The sequence below is a fragment of the Tupaia chinensis genome, unplaced genomic scaffold (genome assembly GCF_000334495.1).
Source record: "Tupaia chinensis unplaced genomic scaffold, TupChi_1.0 Scaffold148607_1, whole genome shotgun sequence".
In the NCBI taxonomy this organism is placed as follows: domain Eukaryota; kingdom Metazoa; phylum Chordata; class Mammalia; order Scandentia; family Tupaiidae; genus Tupaia; species Tupaia belangeri.
The window spans coordinates 1,231,691-1,251,441 of NW_006208456.1; the positions used below are offsets into that span (position 1 = coordinate 1,231,691).

Consider the following 19,751-nt stretch of genomic DNA (forward strand, 5'->3'; position numbering starts at 1 on the left):
GCACACACGACCGGGTCCGGGACTCGAACCACAGTCGACTACGTGGGAGTCCAGCAACACAGCCATTACGCTAACTGCTGGTCCCAACACTTAAGAACTTAATGGGGCCGGGAGATGGCATGGTGGTTAATGGCGCTGCACTCCCACATGACCAACCTGCACTCCCACATGACCAACCGTGGTTCAAGTCCCAAACCTGGCAGCTTGCTTTCTCACTTTCTCTCACTCTTGCTCTCTGTCCCTCTCTAGTTGAATTAAAATAAATAAACACATTGAAATTAAAATAAATAAATACATACATACAAACACACATATATATAAATAAAATGACTCTTGGGGGGAAAGAATTAAAATAAATAAGTAAATAAAAAAGATTCTTGATCTGATTCCCAAGAAGCTCCATCACCCCCTCCCGCACAAGCTGTGTTTCGGACACTCTGAGCCCGCTTTAATTTATTCATTCAGCAAACATCTGGTAAGAGCCTACTACACGTCAGACATACATCTAGGTTTTCTGGGCACACAAGTGAGGCCAGGTTCCTGCCTTTGCGAAGTCAACATTCTAATGGAAAAGACCAACAACAAAGAAACAGAAACACAGGATGATTTCAGAAGATGACAGATGCTTACAAACAGGGCGATGCAGGGAGAGCAGTAAGCACTAAAGTGCGAGAAGGCGCACGTTCCAGAGAAAGCTCTTGAGAGGGTGAGAACTGGGTTGGATTTGGGAGACCTATAGCTACCTGAGGGAAGAATGTTCTAGGAGGTCAAGAGAAACATATGCAAAGGCAAGAACAGAAAAGGGCTGGTATGCCTGGTGCGGAGTACATACACACATGCATGTGCATGTATGCATGTGCTGCACCCACAGGAGTGGTGAGCATTCAGGTGCTGGGGGTGGTGAAGGGGGCAATCCAGAGACGGAGGTCACAGAGATACAGACAGGAGTTACAGTGAGGATACCATATTCAAGAGTTTGGATTTTATTGTGATGTAGTCAAAAGGCACTGATGGGTCATAGCAGGAGTATGATGTGATCTAAATTATAAATTAAGCTTTGGAAAAGATCATTCTGGATGCTATGTGGATAATGCATGAGGGGGATAAAACAGAATTTCGGAAGCTACTGTAGCACTACCTACAGTTCACTGAACACAATTTGTTCCATGAAGCCACTCAGGGCTTTTTCTTCCGAGAACATCTTCCTCCCCTCCTAGATCCAGCCAGATTTCTCAGAGCTCACATGTCAACTCCTCTTCCCCAGACCCCGTCAGGAGGTGGAGAGTCCTTTTGCATTCTCGCAGCTCTGGTACCCACATCTCCTGCAGCACTGAGCACTGTGTGGCTTCCCCAATTACACTGTGAGCTATTCAAGGGTAGGAATAGTTTTTTTCAGCTCTGTTCCCAAGCCCTCAGCACATGACATGTGCATTCAATAAACTGCTGGCTTAACAAACGGGAATGGAGTAATTGTTTTACAGGCCAACACTACTGTCCTCTGCATCCACTTACTGTCACTGCACCTGCTCCTTTATCCTTCCACTCGATGATGGTCTTGCCATCCATTGGGTTGTTGGAAAAGTTATGATGCATTTTTGCACGGACAAATACGTCATGACTTTTCAGAAAACCCAATGTTATATTTCTCTAAGAAAATATAAACAATACAACAAGAACTTCCATATATGTACACCTCCACCACATCTCCAAGGCTGCAACTGTGTCCACATACTCTAGTTCCTCTCCTGCTATTATGTATGAACTGTCCATGCTCCTAAGGCTAACCCCTCCACCTGTGCATTACTTCAATTATTCCTGCCCTCTATTGCACCTAGTTTCTTTCCTCATGAGTTACTCCCAAAAGCACACAAACATCTATAATTTTTTTTGAGAGGCTTTTGCTATAGGGCGTGTGTGCTTGCCAGACAGACAGAGAGAGACAGAGAGACAGAAAGCGAGAAATCACCCCCCAGGGGGGGATGGTCACGCCGCAATCCCTTCTCCTCCATTCTCCTCTCGGGATCTTGGGCATGCACGCACACGCGCCTGGCGTGAGTTTAAGCCACCGGGTCTGGGACTTGAATTGCGGTCAACTACATGGAGTCCAGCGACATAGCCATTATGCTAACTGTTGGTCCTAACATCTATAATATTTCACATCTTAAATTTTAGGAAGAAAGGGACTAACTGGTGGCATAGTGGTTAAGGTGCTGGACTCCCACATGGCTGACCATGGTCCGAGCTCCAAACACAGAAACTTGAACCTCACTGAAGTCACATGTGTGTATGCATGCCCGCAATCACAGAAGAGAGGAGAAGGGGTTGCAGCATGGCCAGACCCCCTGGGGGAAGCTTTCTCACTGTCTTTCTCTCTGCACTCTTGTGTCTCCGGCAAGTACACAGGCCCTATATAGCAAAAAAAAAAAAAAAAATTTTTTTTTGAGAAAAAAAATTCCTTGAGGGACTGGCAGGTGGCGTGGTGGTTAAAGGTGCTGGATTCCCATACGGCCAACCATGATTCAAGTCCTAGACCTGGCAGCTTGCTTTCTCACTTTCCTTTTCTCTCTCTTTCTCTGTCTGATCAAATTATTAAAATAATAACAACAAGTGGAATTAAATATATTATTTTTTTTAAAAAAGAAAGAAAAAAATTTCTTGAAATCCCTCATCAGTGACCAGCCTCAGCACAACAGTTCAGTACTGTGCATGGGGAGCTGGCTCCCACAAGGTCAACCGTGGTTTGGAGTCCTAGCCTCAGTAGCTTGAAAAATATGCCAGACACGTGCATGTGTACCCAAAATCCTGACTTGATAGAGAAATGGGGGTAAAGGATGGGTAAAACACACCCCACTGGGGGTGCTTTCTCATTCTCTCACTTTGGTGAAAGCATGCAAACTGGCAAAGAAAGAAAGGAAGGAGAAAGAGAGAGAGAGAAATACCACATCACCCTCTTGATACCATTCCATTGTTCTGCCTCCCTTTATCGAACTCTTTGAAAGAGTTGATTAAACCCGTTATTCTTTTCCTTCTCTCTTTCTTTATTCCATTCTAATCTAGCTTTATTCATCCACTCTACCCCCCTATCCCGTGGAGACAGGTCTTATCCAGATCACCAAGGATCTCTATATTGAGAAAAGTAACTGGTAATTCTCAACCCTTATCCCAGCTGACCTGTAAGCAGATTTTGACATGGTTGATCACTCCATGCTTCTTGAAAACAGTGTCTTTCCTGTGCAGAAATTTTTCTGGACAATCCACCAAGTTGTTTTGCAGCCCAATGGCCACCTCTTTATATTCAGAAAGGTCAACCTGTGACACAGTATCCCATCTACTTACCAGAGCCAAGTAGTTGAGTGTGCACAGTCTCATGGAAAATGATAACTGCAGGGCCAAGAGTAGATAAGGGGACATCGAGGCCACAGCGGGCAGTGGTAGCCTTGAGCTCCTTGGTGAAGTGCTTCAGATAAGCTTCTGAAGCATCCCCGAGGAATTTGAAGAGGTCATTATGCAGCCGGTCTGCATGAGTTCGATAGATAACAAGGTCTGAGATGGCTAGGACCTTTAGTAGTAGCCGTGTTCTCTGGCTTAGATTCACAGTAGCCCCTAAGAGCCCTTCTGTGTCTATCACTGCTACTTTGTGGACTGGGTCGTAGGCTGCCCACACTCCCACTGTGCAAGACTCCTGGGCAGGAGAAGTTTTAAAGACTTCACGGCCATAAAAGAAAGTATGTTTGAAGGTATGAGACTTTCCATCACCAGTATTTCCAAAAATAGAAACCACCTTCAGATGCTGATCAGGTTTGCAGTCTAATTTCCTAATAAAGTCCTCTTCATTTGTTACCTTCAAAAGAAAAAAAAAAGAAAGACAATGAAATATTGTAACTACAAGAGCACTAAACACACTACAAAGAGAAGTGCTGGGGCCAGCCCCATAGTGCAGCAGTTAAGCACTCTGCATACAGAAGCAAGCCAGATCCCATATGGCCAGCCAGGGTTTGGATCCTGGCCCCAACAACTAGAAAGCACAGTACACTTATATACATGCCCAGGATCCTGAAGGGATGGATAACTGGAGAAAAAAGATTATACCATAACCAGGCCCCATCAGGGAGTTCTCTCTCCCATGCACACATATGTGCAGAAGCACCCTCTGGCATTAGAAGAAAAAAAGAAAAAAAAAAAAAGAGCTTTCCAGGGTCAAAATCTTTGACTGACCTGTCAAGGTATGAAGGAAAAAAAGCATCAGCAAAGAGCCTTTCCCCAACCTCCCACTCAGAACAAACACCTCAAAAGAGCCTCTGAAACTTGAGTTAGAGTCATAAAAGTACTAGAATTATAAAAGTCTTACAAGAAAATATAGGATCAATGTTTGTGACCTTGGATTGTACAACAGTATCTTAGATATGACACCAAAGCACAGCAACAAAAGGAAAAAAAAAAACAATAAATTAAGACTTGATCAAAATGAAAAACATTATAGGACCAGAAGGTGGCATGGTGGTTAAGGCGTTGGACACTTCCGCATGGTCGACCACAGTTCGAGTCCCAGACCTGGTGGCTTACTTTCTCACTTTCTCTCTCTCTCTTTCTCTGGCTGATTAGATTGGAAAATAATAATAATAAGTAAGGTTAAATAAAATGATTCTTAAAAAAAAAAAAAAAAACGAAAACCATTGTGCTGCAAAGCTCACCACAGGACAACACGTGGGGCCTGGCAAGATGGCATGGTGGCTGAGGTGCTAGATTCCCATATGGAATGGCTGACAGTAGTTCAAGTCCTGGACCAGACAGATTGTTTTTTCACTTTCTCTCTCTGTTTCTTTCTGGTCAAATTAAAAATAATAATAATAATGATAAGTAAATTAAATAATTTTCTAAAAAAGGAAGAAAAGACAACCCACAAAATGGAATAAAATATAAATCATATTTTTGGTAAGAGACTAGTGTTCAAAATATATAAAGAACTTTCGAATCAATAATGAAGACAAATAATCCAATCAACTCTGAAATGACATGTCTCCATAGAAGATAGAAACCATTTAATATCTACTAGAATGGCTATGATCAGAAAGATAATACCAAGTGAGGACAAAGATAGAGAAACTACAATGCAGACTGTTGGTGGGAATGAGAAATGGGACAGCCGCTCTAGAAAAGTCTAGCAGTTCCTTAAAAAGTCATACCTTGGGAACCAGCAGTTAGCGTAATGGCTACGTCGCTGGACTTCCACATAGTCAACCGCAGTTCGCGTCCCGGACCCGGTGGCTTAAAACTCACGCCACGCGCATGTGCGTGCGTGCCCAAGATCCCGAGAGGAGAATGGAGGAGAAGGGACTGAGGCGTGGCCATCTCCTATGGGGGTGATTTCTCGCTTTCTGTCTCTCTGTCTGTCTCTGTCTGTCTGGCGAGCGCACGCACCCTATAGTGAAAATCTCTCAAAAAAAAAAAAAGTCATACCTCAAGTTACAACATGACTCAGCAATTCTATTGTTAGGTATATACAACAGAATTGAATGGGACCAGAGGGTGGTGTGGCAGTTAAAGTGCTGGATACTCCCATATGGCTGACCAAGGTTTGAGTCCTGGACCTGGTGGCTTGCTTTCTCACTTTCTCTCTCTCTCTCTCTCTCTCTCTCTCTCTGTGTGTCTCTCCGGTCAAATTTAAGTAAGTGAATGAATAAATAAAATTAAATTTGAAAAATTAAAAAAGGAATTATTAAAAAAAAAAAGCAAGCATATGTCCACACAAAACTTGTATATACATGACTGTTCACAGCAGCATGACCCATAATAGCCAAAAAGTACAAACAATCCAAATGCCTATCAACTGATAAATGGATAAGTAAAATAGGGAATATAACCAAACTCTGAAACACGACTGAGCCATAGAAAAGAAATTACCTATTTCTCACCTGTTAATTCATTATGTGTCTCTTATTTTCACCTTTAGAACATTTCTTAAGCATGTCCTTACTTTGACTTGATTCGGTGGAAATTCTCATTTATGCCTAAATTGTTCCCATAATGATCATACCAGTTGAGAACTTTCCAAATTTCTTTCTCACTACATTTCAGAGGGGGATTAGAATGCTTTGATGAGAAAGCTAAATAGTGTGATTGAATGTATTTAAAAAATGTAAATAAAAATAAATAAATAAAATTTAAAAAATAAAAAAGAATGCTTTGGCGAGAGACCAGCAGGTGGCATGGTGGTTAAGGCGCTGAACTTCCAAGTGGTTGACTATGGTTCGAGTTCCAGACCTGCTGGCTTGCTTTCTCACCCTTTCTGTCGCTGGTCAAATTCAAAAATAATAATAATAAATAAAATAATTCTTATTAAAAAAAAAGAGTGCTATGGTGAGATTACACATTCATATTGTTGGAAAATAATGTGCACTGTGTTGAAGTAATATCTACCGGCCTAGCTTTTTTTTCCCAACTGTACTGTTTCTCTATTGATTTCCTATGACTGGTTAGAAAATGGACAAGGCTCAGTGCCAGCAGGTGGAATAGTGGTTACATCACTGGACTCCTCCATGGCTGACTACAGTTTGAATCCTGGACTCGATGGCTCAAAATCACACTGTGTATATATGTGTGTGTGTGTGTGTCCAAGATCCCAGGAGGAGGATGGAGAAGAAGGGATTGTGGCATAGCCATAATCTTTGGGGGTGATTTCTTACTTTCCCTCTCACTGTCTCTCTTTCTGGTGAACACACAAAAACCTCTTTAAAAAAAAAAAAAAAAAGAAATACAAAAGAAAATGGAGGAGACTATTCAGAAGCAATAGTACATATGAAAGATTTTACTAAAAAATGTATTCCGAATCATTTCAGTTTTTTCCGAAAAGAAAAATTACAATAGCAAATTTTCCTTAAATCTGTTGTAATCTTTTAAGTTTCACTTATCTAACCCTAGACTAGAAAATGAGAAATAAAGTGAAATATATAATCACATTACTCTTTTGAGAGAGTTTTTTTTCTTTTTTAAGAATTATTTAACATTATTTATTGTTATTCTCCAGTTTGATCAGGGAGAGATAGAGAGGGAGACAGAGAGAGAGAAAGTGAGAAAGCAAGCCACCAGAGGTCCAGGACTTGAACCATGGTAGGCCATGCGGGAACCCAGCGCCTTTAACCACCACACCACCTGCCGGCCCGTTTTTTTATTTAAAGAATTATTTTATTTATTTACTTATTTATTATTTTTGGAGAGGTTTTTGCTATAGGGCACATGTGCTTGCCAGAAAGACAGAGAGACAGAGAGATAGAAAGCAAGAAATCACCCTTCAGGGGGTATGGCACGCCTCAATCCCTTCTCCTCCATTATCCTCTTGGGATCTTGGGCACACACACACACGTGCCCGGCATGAGTTTAAGCCACCGGGTCCAGACTCGAACCGCGGTCAACTATGTGGGAGTCCAGCAACATAGTCATTACATCAATTGCTGGTCCCAAGAATTATTTTATTAACTTTATTTATTTATTTACTTATTTTAATTTGACCAGAAAGGGACAGAGTGCTCACATGTGTGAGAAAGAATGAGAAACAGAGAGACGGAAAATGAGAAAGCAAGTCATCAGGTCTGGGACTTGAACTGTAATCAGCCATGTGGGAGTCCAGCGCCCCTCTGGCCCAAGAGAGCTTTTTGTTGTAGAGTATGTGCACTCACTGGAGAGACAGAGAGACAGAGAGGAATCAACCCCCCAAGGGAATGGCCATGCTACAATCCCTTCTCCTCCATCCTCCTCTCAGGATCTTGGGAACATACGTATGCACACATGCCTGGTATGAGTTTTAAGCCACCGGGTCCAGGACTGGAAACAAGGTAGACTATGTGAGAGTCCAGCAACATAACCAGTATGCCATCTACTGGTGCCCACATTTCTCTCTTTTAAATGCTTACTTGGAGACGGACTGTCGTACAGCCTAACAATGACCCATGAGGCTGATCCACATGGGGAGTTTCTTAGTACATATCCAGAGACTTCCCTGAACAGGTGAATGCACAGTGCCCATGGCCTATAGCTGGCTGAAGCTACGAGTGGATTCTAACATCAAGACCCTGATGAGGGGCCGGCAGGTGGAATGGTGGTTAAGGGCATTGGACTCCAACATGGCTGACTAGTCTGAGTCCTGGACCTGGCAATTTGCTTTCTCACCTTCCCCTACTCTCTCTCTAGGTCCCTCTCAGATCAAATTAAAATAAATAAAATTAAATAATAATTAAAATAAATCTTGTTGGGACGGGCTCGCTTCATGGCCTCATGGTTAAAGCTGCTGGATCCCACATGACTGAGCACGCAGCTCAGTTCCCAGCCCCGGCAGCTTAATAACATGCCACATGTGTTGGGGACGGGCAGTTAGTTAGCATAATAGCTATGTCGCTGGACTCCCATATAGTCGACCGCGGTTCAAGTTCCAGACCCGGTGGCTTAAACTCAAGCCAGGCATGTGTGCGTGCGTGCCCAAGATCCCGAGAGGAGAATGGAGGAGAAGAGACTGCGGGGTGGCCATCCTCCCCTGGGGGGTGATTTCTCACTTTCTGTCTCTGCTGCTCTATCTCTCTCTGTCTTTCTGGCAAGCGCACGCGCCCTATAGCAAAAACCACTCCAAAAAGAAAAAAAAAAAAGCCACGTGTATATGCATGCCAAAAATCCCAAGAGGAATGGAAAGAAGAAACTGAAGTGTGACCATGCCCTATGGGGGATGCTTTCTCCCTCTCTCTCTGCCCCCCCTCTGGTGAACACATGCACACCCCCAAGTTGAAGGGGGAAAAAAAGTGTGTCTCCTTTCTTCACTCGCTCATGTAAGAAATTAACTTTTAAAAAAAGATGCTTTTTGGCTATAGATGTTATAATATTTTGTATCATATTTACAATTTTTTTTCAGAGAGGTTTTTTTTTTTTATTTATTTTTTTTTTGCTATAGGGCGCATGCACTCACCAGAAAGACAGAGAGAGACAAAGAGACAGAAAGCGAGAAATCATCCCCCGGGGGGATGGCCACGCTGCAATCCCTTCTCCTCCGTTCTCCTCTCAGGATCTTGGGCATGCACGCACATGCACCCGGCGTGAATTTAAGCCAATGGGTCCGGGACTCGAACCACGGTCAACTACATGGGAGTCCAGTGACATAGCCATTACACTAACTGCTGGTCCCTATATTTATAATTTAAAAAAAAAAATTTTTTTTAGCTCTATTCATTTATTTATTTTAATTTGACCAGAGAGGGACAGAGTGAGAGGGAGAGAGCCGCCAGGTCAGGCACTTGAACCAGGTTTGGCCATGTGGAAATTCAGTGCCCTTAATCATCACACCACCTACTGGCCCCCATATTTACAATTTTTAAAAGTAATCCAAACCTCCCCAATATTCTTAAGAAATGGACAACAGCTTTGTACTCTACCCCCCCCCCAACAATTATCAAGCAGGAGGCTAATGTGCAAATATACTCCCTCTGGAAATAATAAAAATTTCATTAGTATCTAATAACATTTAAGTAGAAATGTCAAAAAAATGTTTTTAAAATCAAAGTTAACTATCAAAAATTTGTTTGACACTTCTGTGGGGGAAAACAGAATGGGTTGGCCTCAACAGCATACTAAACTGTAGTGCTGGAAGCCACGTGGCCACATGGTTTAAATCCCAAGTTGGCCTGAAGGTACACCAGGATGCACATGTCCAAGATCCAAATGAGCTGGAGGGCTAGGGGAATGGACGGGGTCACAACACACTGAGACACTATCATGGGAGCCTTTTTTGCACACATATACATGTGCATGTGCTCTTTCTCTCATGAATAACATTTTTTTTATTTTTAATGTTTGAACACTTGAGAGAGGAAAAGTGAAAAATCACCACCTCAGGGGGATAGCCATGATGCAATTCCTTTGGTCATCCATTCTTCTCTTGGGATTCTGGGCACAAATGCACAAGTGCCCAATGTGATTTTCAAGCCACTAGGTCCAGGACTCGAACCATAGCAGGCCACGTGGGAGTCTGACACCTTAACCATGAGACCTGCTGGTTCCCCACGAATAAAACTTTAAAATTAAAAAAAAAAAAAAAAAAGGAATAAAGTCCATGCTACATGGATGGACCTTGAAAACGTGTTAAATGAAAAGCCAGACACAAAAGGTCGTATATACTATGATTCCATTTATATTAAATGTGCAGAACAGCAAAGTCGTAACGGTAGAAAGTATAGAAAGTAGATTAGTGTTGCTAGAGGCGAAGGGTTACAGGGAATAGGGAAAGGCTGCTGATGGGTATAGGGTTTCTATTTATGGTGACAAAAATTAGACAGCAGTAAGGGTTGCACAACTTTATGAAAATATTAAAACAATCAACTGTATGCTTTTTACACATGCGTTTCATGGCATATGAATGACATCTTGATAAGTTCTTTTTGTTTTTTGTTTTTAAGAAAAGAGCTTATGGGTCAAACTTTATTCACCATAATTCCCCTGTTAACATTTTAAAAAAAGACAAGACAAGAAGAAAAAGACCTGGGGCCAGTGAGGTCCCAAGCTGGAACTCTAGAAAGATACTCAGAGCTCCAACTCTCAGAATACAGAACCCCAGAATCAATACTCCTAATATGAATAGGTTACTCCAGGTGATGGAGTGATGAATCTTCACACCAAGTATCCTCCAGACATCAGAGAAAAAACACCTTCCTGATTCTCCAAAGTCTGCAGGCCTGATAAAGAATAGTTAGTTAGAGGAATAGACCACTGGGTATAAAAATATGATAAGGGCCCTGAGACAATGGTACAGTGATAAAATTCAATACTCTGCAAGGCTGACCACATGAGGTTCTGGGTTGCCATCCAGAGACCTCCCTGAGTACGTCAGCCACGCTTGGGCTCATGGCCATGTCTGGCTGAGCTTTGGGGTGGAACACATCATCAAAATTCTGTTGGTGGTGGGGGGGAGAGAGGGAGAAACCAGCAGCTGATGTAATGGCTACATTTCTGGACTCCCAAGTGATCAACCGCAGTTCAAGTCCTGGACCCGGCAGCTAAAACTCACACTAGGCCCGTGTGCATGTGTGCCCAAGATCCCAAGAGGAGTACCATCTCTTTCTCTCTCATGGAAGGAATAAATGGATACATCTTTTTAAATAATTATTTTATTTAACTTTATTTATTTATTTTAATTTTACCAGAAAGGAACAGTGAGGGAACCAGCAGTTAGCGTAATGGCTATGTCGCTGGACTCCCACGTAGTCGACCGCGGTTCGTGTCCCGGACCCGGTGGCTTAAATCTCACGCCGGGCACGTGTGCGTGCGTGCCCAAGATCCCGAGAGGAGAATGGAGGAGAAGGGATTGCGGCGTGACCATCCCCCCTGGGGGGTGATTTCTCGCTTTCTGTCTCTATGTCTCTCTCTGTCTGTCTGGCGAGCGCACGCGCCCTACAGTGAAAATCTCTCCAAAAAAAAAAAAAAAAAAAAGGAAAAGTGAGAGAGGGAGAGGACAGCCTAATTAAAACAGCAAGAAAACAAACTGCCAGGTGGAACCTGAACTGCGGTCAGCCATGTGGGAGTCCAGAGCCCCCAACCACCATACCACCTGCCGGCCCTAAATCAATGTATTTTTTAACTAATGATAAAAGTAAAGAAAACAGGGCCCAGCAGATAGCATAGTGGTTACGTTGCTGGACTCTGATATGGCTGACAGAGGGTCAAGTCCCAGACCCCAAAGCCCGTGCCAGGCGCACGTGCATACATGCCCAAGATCCCAAAAGGAGAATGAAGAAGGTGGCATGGCCACCCCCCCAGGGGATGATTTCTCACTTTTCCACTCACTGTCTCTGCCTCTCTCTCTCTCTCTCTCTCTCTAGAGAGCGCACGTGCCCTAAGGCAAAAACTTCTCAAAAAAGAAAACATGGTAACCTCTTGTTTCCTATAACCTCATCAAGATAAACCATGAGGTATTCTATTAATATAAATGACAGGACTACAGTAACATTATTAAAAGTTTAAATGTTAATTACAATACTAACAACTCACAGGCCAGGAGGTGGTTAAGGCACCGGATCCTACATCCTGGACCCTCAGCTTAAAAATCACACTGAGTACATGTGCGTGAGTGCCCGAAAACCCAAGAGGAGACAGAAGGGACTTCAGTACAGCCATCCCCTCAGGGGGTGATTTCTCATTTTCTTTTCCTGTTTCTCTCTGGCAAGAGACAATCTGTAGCAGAATTTTAAAAATAAAAGTAAAATATAATATTGACAGTTCACTGAGTGCTGCTTCAGGAACAGTGACTCTTTACTTCCTCCATGAGGGCAGGACCAAGGCTACCTTATTTTAACATGAACAGCACACAGGAGCATAATACCTAGTTAATGACTGAATGAATCAGTCAGGCACTTCGCTAGGTATTTTAATTACTTTTCTCCAACACGCATATCTCATAGTGTGCACAAACAACACTGGTCAAAAAAGTCGGTAAAGGGTCAGTTGATCTAGCAGACAATTTAGAGAAAGCAGAAGTTACACAGAACAGCCCTGTGGGACCTGTGTCACTCAGACAACCTAGCTGCTAAGTTGGCCAGTAACAAAAACAAAACAAAATCTCCATAAATCTCAACCAGTAAGGAGTCATATAAGGTCAAGTATGACAAACTAGGTGAGCAATTCACCTTCTCAAACAGCTTCTGGGGGCGGTAATAGGCCTTGGTATTTTCTCCCCCATGGGAAGTTACTCTGTCATGTGTCTGTTAACCCATAAAACAGCAACTGCTATCCAGAATATTTAAGAATGGGCACACTGGGACCAGGAAATGGAATAATGGTTATGTCGCTGGACTCCTACATAGCTGACTGTAGTTTGAGTCCCAGACCCAGAGGCTTGAAACACATTGGGGGTGTGTGCATGCATGTCCAAAATCCCAAGAGGAGAATGGAGGAGAAGGGATTGCAGCATGGCCATGCCCCCTGGGGGGTGATTTCTCTCTCTCTGTCTCTCTGTCTCTCCTGGGAGCATATGAACCCTATAGCAAATCTCTCTCTTAAGAAAAAAAAAAAGAATGGACATGTGCAAAGGAGCCTTTAAAGGTACAGAAGTAAATGTCACAGGACTCATGTTAAGTGACCACCAAATGATACACACAATATATATAAATAAATAACTTACTGGGAATGAAAACAGAACAGCATTTGAGGATATCCTTCTGGCATTTAGTGTCCTAGCATTCGTTTTCAAGCATGGGCATAAGCATCTGAGTGTGATGCAAAGAACTCTGGGGAGGAGTTCAAAGTCCTAGGCTGATTTTTCCACTGAGCAATCGCAAGCAATCATTGAACATGCACTGTTCCCACTGTTTCCACAGGTAAAGTGAGAGTATAATCATCTTTGCCTCCGGCCACAGAAAGGGTAATTGGATTAGTAGTTGCTCATCAAACAAGTTAACTGAGAAAATGGCACAAGGAAACCATGCTTCATTTTCCCTTTTGCCTTCTATGTTATTTGGCTCCCTGTTAAACTACTAAATTAATCCCAACCTGAGGGCATTAGTTCCTGCACAGAAAGAAGAACAGTCTAGGCCTGGGTGCTACTGAAAAATGGCAGTTCAGTGGGGTGGGGGGCAAAGCTACAGAGAAGATAAGATTCCCTTTGATAAGGACAGAAGAGAACAAGGCTCCTGCTCTACTCGTTCTGCCTGTTTCCAATCAATGATCCTATCTCACTCCATTCCAAGACTGAAAAAAGCTACCTGACCCTGTGCCCTGCCCACTCGCCACCCCACCCAATTCCACACCTCTGAAATGGTCCTTAGCCTTTACACAACAGCAGAAGCAGGAGCAGGAACACCAAAAGTCACCCTTCCCCAACTTCTACCTTCCATCCTCCCTCAATTTGCTATACCTCAAGCAAGTCAGAAAGTTCCCAATTCCAATTCTGGCACTGCCACTGTGTGATTTTAGGGAAGTTTCTTAATGACTGAAGCCTCAAGGAAAGATACTAACGGGTTGCACAACTCTTAGGGATACTGATACTGAATGAGATAAAGTGTGTAAAGTGCAGAGACTGTGGTGCCTGGCACACAGCAAGCACCACATAAATGTGAGCCATTAGTATTTAAGTACAGCCCACTGGGAAAACACCCAAGCATGGGGCATTGGCAGCTGGCTTGCTGCAAATATACCTGCTGCTCAGAATTTGCTCATTCAGAAACTGATTCAGCAATGTGGTGAGATCTACAGTGACTCTCCTTAAAATGAAAGGTCTCACTGCTTACTGCAGATAATTTCTTTCCCTCTCTGTCTAATCAAAACAAGTACTATCCTTATTAATTTTTTGGAGAGATTTTTGCTTTAGGGCACACGCATTTACCAGAGAGAGAGGGACAGAAACAGAAAACGAGAAATCACTCTCCAGGGGTGATGGCCATACTGCAATCCCTTCTCCTCCATTCACTTCTTGGGATTTTGAGCAGGCATGCACATGTGCCCAGCATGAGTTTCAAGCCTCCAGGTCTGGGACTCGAACCGAGGTCAGTCACATGGGAGTCCAACAACGTAATCATTAGGCCATCTGCTGGTCCCAGTCAACTTTATAGTTGGTTCTTAGTAAAGAAACCATCTACTATTATTATCAATCTTTAAGAAACCCAACAGTACCTATTTCTTTCTCTCCCTCTTTCTTTCTTCCTCTATCTCACTCACAAACCTTTTCATTTTTTATTGTGTTTTTTTTTGTTTTTTTTTTTGTTTTTTTTTTTTGCACCAGAGGGCAAGAGCACTCACTGGAGAGAGGCAGAGAGAGGGAGAGAGAAAGAAATGAGAAAGCACCTGCCATGGAGAATGGTCATGCCGCAATCCCTTCTCCCCCATCTCTCTCATCTCTTTGGGATTTGAAGCATGCAAGCACAGATGCCTGGTGTATTTTTCAAACTGCCGGGCATAGAATTTGAACTACGTGGTCAGCCATGTGGGATCTGACTGCCTTAATAAGCCATGGAGCCAGCCCAAAGCTTTTTATTTCTATGTAGCATTTGTAAAATTATAACAAGTACTCAATGATCCCCATTGTTGAATTCATAGCAGTTAGTGGTAGTGAAAAGTATCCAGCATTCAACCTATGATTCTAGCAGCCAAAGGGAATGATAGTCTCCCTCAAAACATTTCTTTTTAGTTTTCAGAATCATTCCAGGAAGAACAGCAACACATGGGGTTTGGAGGCCTGGGAAGGGAAAGGCAAAGAATAGGGAAGGAACAAAGAGATTTAAGAGGCGAGAAATTCAACAGAGCACAATCAGGGATTCTAAAGGTTAAATCTCAAAGATACCAGAAAACACTCCTAAGGGCTCCACATCAAGGGCCTTTCAGTTCTGGAAACTGAATGAAAAGCATGTTAATTTGTCCCAACTGCCTGTATAGTCATTCCTCCAGATTTTCAAGAAGGCGTTCCTTGTGAATAAGGGCAAAAATCAGGTCCTTCCCCAAGTAATGGGAAGAGCTATGGGAAGTTTAGTTGCTCTCTTTACAACCAAATTCTACCCTGGCCAACAAACGATTATTTTATCCTGTCCACTAAGACACTAAAACTAACCTGAGTCGACAGTCCAAAATTAAATTCCTACTAATGACTTTTATTTGTTGGTTTCTGGTTTATTTGGTTTTGTTTCATTTCACTGAGTTCAGAGGAAGAGCTATAACCAGAGAAACCAAACAAGATGTGTGGCTCTCACTAGAGTTGGAACCCCTACCTCAAAAGGAATACAGAACCTGATTCCTTCATTCAGTCAGACGTGTGTGGAGCTGCATGTACTGTCTGGCACGGACCAGATGGTGTTAGGCCAGCACAGCTACGGAACTTGGGTAGTATTTTCATTCTCTGGGGAAGAGAAAGGAGAAGTAGAAAGTAAGGGAACTCTTCTTTGGAAAAATCCAGAGGCGGCCTAGCAAGTAGCAAAGTGGTTAAGGCATTGAACTCCCACACAGCTGATACAGTTTGAGTCTTGGACCTGGAAGTTGAAAATCATGCTAGGTGTGTGTGCACGTGTGCCCAAAATCCCTGGAGGAAAATGGAGAAGGGACTGCCACATGAACATCCTCTCTGAGGGGTGAGTTCCTACTTTCCATCTCACTGTCTCTCTTTCTCCATCTGGGGAGTGCACAGGCCCTATGGCAAAAACCTAAAAGGAAAAAAAGAAGAAGAAAAAAAAATCCAGAGGCACCTTCATCAAACTGTAAAGAAGTCTGGGCAATGTTTTAAGTCGATGTCTAATTTTCTTTGAAATTATTTATTTATTTCATTCCATTTGTTACTAAGTTTTACAGGGAGAGAGACAGAGAGAGAGAAAAGGAAAACGAGAAAGCAAGCTGCCAAGTGCAGGACTTGAACTGTGGTCGGCTATGTGGGAGTCCAAAGCCTTAATGACGCTACCGACCAGCCCTCTTGCCTAATTTTCAGTGTTTTACTTAAACTATGTCAACCAAACCAGCAACTGGTCTATTTTTCAAAATCCAAATGTAAGAAGGTTCTATTCTAATAGCAAACCCCTATTAGCAGAAAGCTCTACTGGGTTGTGAGAAAAGTCACGATGCATTTTTGCAAAGAACACAGGAAAATGCGTCATCACTTTTCTGACGACTCAATACTAAACTTCTTTCCCCAACACAAGTTCATAAAACTTTCCTTTTAGGAGTATATACTTTGTTTATCCATGTATGTGTTAATAGTTGCATGAAAACGCAATTATTTCTCAATCAAATGTTTTCGTAAAATGACTGAAGTCACAAGGCTGTATGCACAAACACAATGAGCACATTTGGTTAGAGCAAAGATCACTTTCTTCCACTCCAGTGTGTCCTACGTGTTCCATTACTTGACAGGTCAGAAACTCTCTTCCCATGTCTTATAACTACCAAGGGTGCTTCTGACACTGCCTCATGCACACTGCCTACAGCTTCTCTTCCATTTGTTGTCGTTGTTATTATTATTTTTAATTTGACCAGAGAGAGACAGAAAGGGAGAGAGAAAGGGAAAGTGAGAAAGCAAGCCGCCAGGTGCAGGACTTCAACTGTGGTCAGCCATGTGGGAATCCAGCACCTTTATCCACCTCACCACTTGCCGGCCCAAAAGAGAATGTTTCTATGTAGACATGATCCACAAATTCTTTTCTATTTAAGAATTACTTATTACTTATTCTTTTATAAAATTGTTTAAGAATTATTATTTTATATAACTTTATTTATTTTATTTATTTTAATTTGACAAGGGAGGGACAAAGTGAGAGATAGAGAAAGTAAGCTACCAGGTCTAGGACTCGAACTGTGATCAGCCATGCGGGAGTCCAGAGACCTTAATCACCACATCACCTGCCAGCCCCATTATTATTCATTTTTTTAAGAGAGATTTTTGCGATAGGGTGTGTCCAATCACCAAAGAGACAGAGAGACAGAAACAAGAAATCACCCCCTGGGGGAATGGCCATGCCGCAATTCTTTCTCTGCCATTCCTCTCTGATTTGGGGGAATACATGTACACGCACTCAATGAGTTTTAATCTCCCGGGTCCAGAGCTCAAACCGCTGTTACCTATATGGGAATCCAGCAACATAACCTTACGCCACTTGCTGGTTCCAATTTATTATTTTACTTTATTTATTTATTTATTTTTTTTTTTTTTTTTGAGAGGTTTTTGCTATAGGGCACATGCGCTCACCAGAAAGACAGAGACAGAGACAGAAAGCGAAAAATCACCCCCAAGGGCGATGATCATGCAGAAATCCCTTCTCCATTCTCCTCTCGGGATCTTGGGCACACACACGCACACATGCCTGGCCTGAGTTTAAGCCACTGGGTCCAGGACTCAAACCACAGTCAGCTACATGAGAGTCCAGCAACGTAGCTATTACACTATCTGCTGGTCCCTATTATTTTAGTTTTAATTTGCTATAAGGCACATGCACTCACCAGAGAGAGAGAAGGAGAAAGACAGTGAGAAAGCAAACTGCCAGGTCCAGGACTAGAACCATGATTAGCCATGTGGGAGTCTAAGAGCCTTAACCACCATGCTATCTGCCAGCCCCTCATAGACCACTTCATAGGCACTTTGAGCTCCATGATAAATCTCTCTGACCACACCCAACTTATGCAGTTCAACCCTTCATCTATATGTAAATAAAAAGCTTTCCAAGGCAAAGCTGAATTCTGAGGACAGACGGGAAACGCTACGTCATTCTCAAGACCCATATCATCCTCAAGGGACCTTTCCAAGTAGCTTCCAGATGGGAAATGCAACCTCCTTTTAAGTGGCACTGCAGACCCATATTCGGCTAGCTATGAAAACAGATGTAAATAAACTCTGGTAAAGGCTCTGAATCTTAGCAGGAAGAACTAAACTAGACAAACCAGGCCAGAAAGAAGACAAAAGAGCTACTATAGTTTGAACCACACACCATGGGCAATTTCTCAGCCCTTCTCTTGCTCCCTTCCCAACCACCATCTCTACCTAATTTTTCCCATTTTTCCCAGTTCTGAGCTTCCCAACTAAAATGTACTTTGCTATAGTTTGAAAATATTTCAAAAATTCATTTGTTGAGCCACTGTAATGAGATTAAAAGGGAGAAAGCTTGATCAAATTATGGTACTGAAAGGTAGAATCTTTGGGAAGAGATCAAGATTAAGGTCATCAAAGCAGGGTCCCAAAACTGACTCCTGGTAGGTTTAAAAAGAATAAGGTGGACAAGACATCCATGGGCACAGAAAGAACCCCTGTTCTCTCCTGATGTGACATCCTTCATGCATGGTCTCAGAACATCACCAATAGGAATATCCTTACCAGATGTGGCCCCTGGACCTCCAAACCATGAGCTAAAACAAACCTCTAATTTTAAAAATCACCCAGTTTCAGGTATTTTCTGTTATTAGCAACAAAAGGTACTGGTTCCGTAGGGAACCAGCAGTTAGCGTAATGGCTATGTCACTGGATTCCCACGTAGTTGACCGCGGTTCACGTCCCGGACCCGGTGGCTTAAAACTCACGCCGGGTGCGTGCGTGCCCAAGATCCCGAGAGGAGAATGGAGGAGAAGGGATTGCGGTGTGGCCATCCCCCCAGGGGACGATTTCTCACTTTCTGTCTCTCTGTCTCTCTCTGTCTTTCTGGCAAGCACACACACTCTATAGCAAAAACCTCTCCAAAAAAAAAACTCAGATGCTCCCTCTGGAGAAGGGAATAGTGTAACATGCTATTAAAGATTCAACCAACCAGGAACCAGCAGTTAGCGTAATGGCTATGTCGCTGGACTCCCATGTAGTCGACCGCGGTTTGTGTCCTGGACCCGGTGGCTTAAAACTCACGCCGGGCGCGTGTGCGTGCGTGCCCAAGATCCCGAGAGGAGAATGGAGGAGAAGGGATTGCGGCGTGACCATCCCCCCTGGGGGGTGATTTCTCGCTTTCTGTCTCTATGTCTCTCTCTGTCTGTTTGGCGAGCGCACACGCCCTACAGTAAAAATCTCTCAAAAAAAAAAAAAAAGATTCAACCAACCTAACTCTACCCATTCACTAACTTCATCCTGGACCTGGCGGCTTGCTTCCCTGCTTTCTCACTTTCTCTCTCTCCCTCTTGCTCTCTCCTTCTGGCAAGTACATGTGCCCTATAGCAAGTTAAATATAATAATAATAATAAATAATGATGATGATAATAAATAATTTTTGAGAGGTTTTTGCTAATAGGGTGCATGTGCTCGCCAGAAAGACAGAGACAGAGAGACAGAAAGTGAGAAATCA

At 42.9% G+C, this 19,751-nt stretch overlaps 1 protein-coding gene across 1 annotated transcript in view; it reads right to left on the minus strand.

Annotated features, from left to right (window-relative positions):
- The window catches only part of ZFYVE1 (zinc finger FYVE-type containing 1), a 79,767-nt gene that overhangs the window by 37,150 nt on the left and 22,866 nt on the right, over positions 1-19,751 (minus strand). The window contains exon 2 of the mRNA XM_006170499.1: positions 3,337-3,841. Coding sequence (XP_006170561.1) covers positions 3,337-3,841 — 505 coding nt within the window. The remainder of the gene's footprint in view (positions 1-3,336; positions 3,842-19,751) is intronic.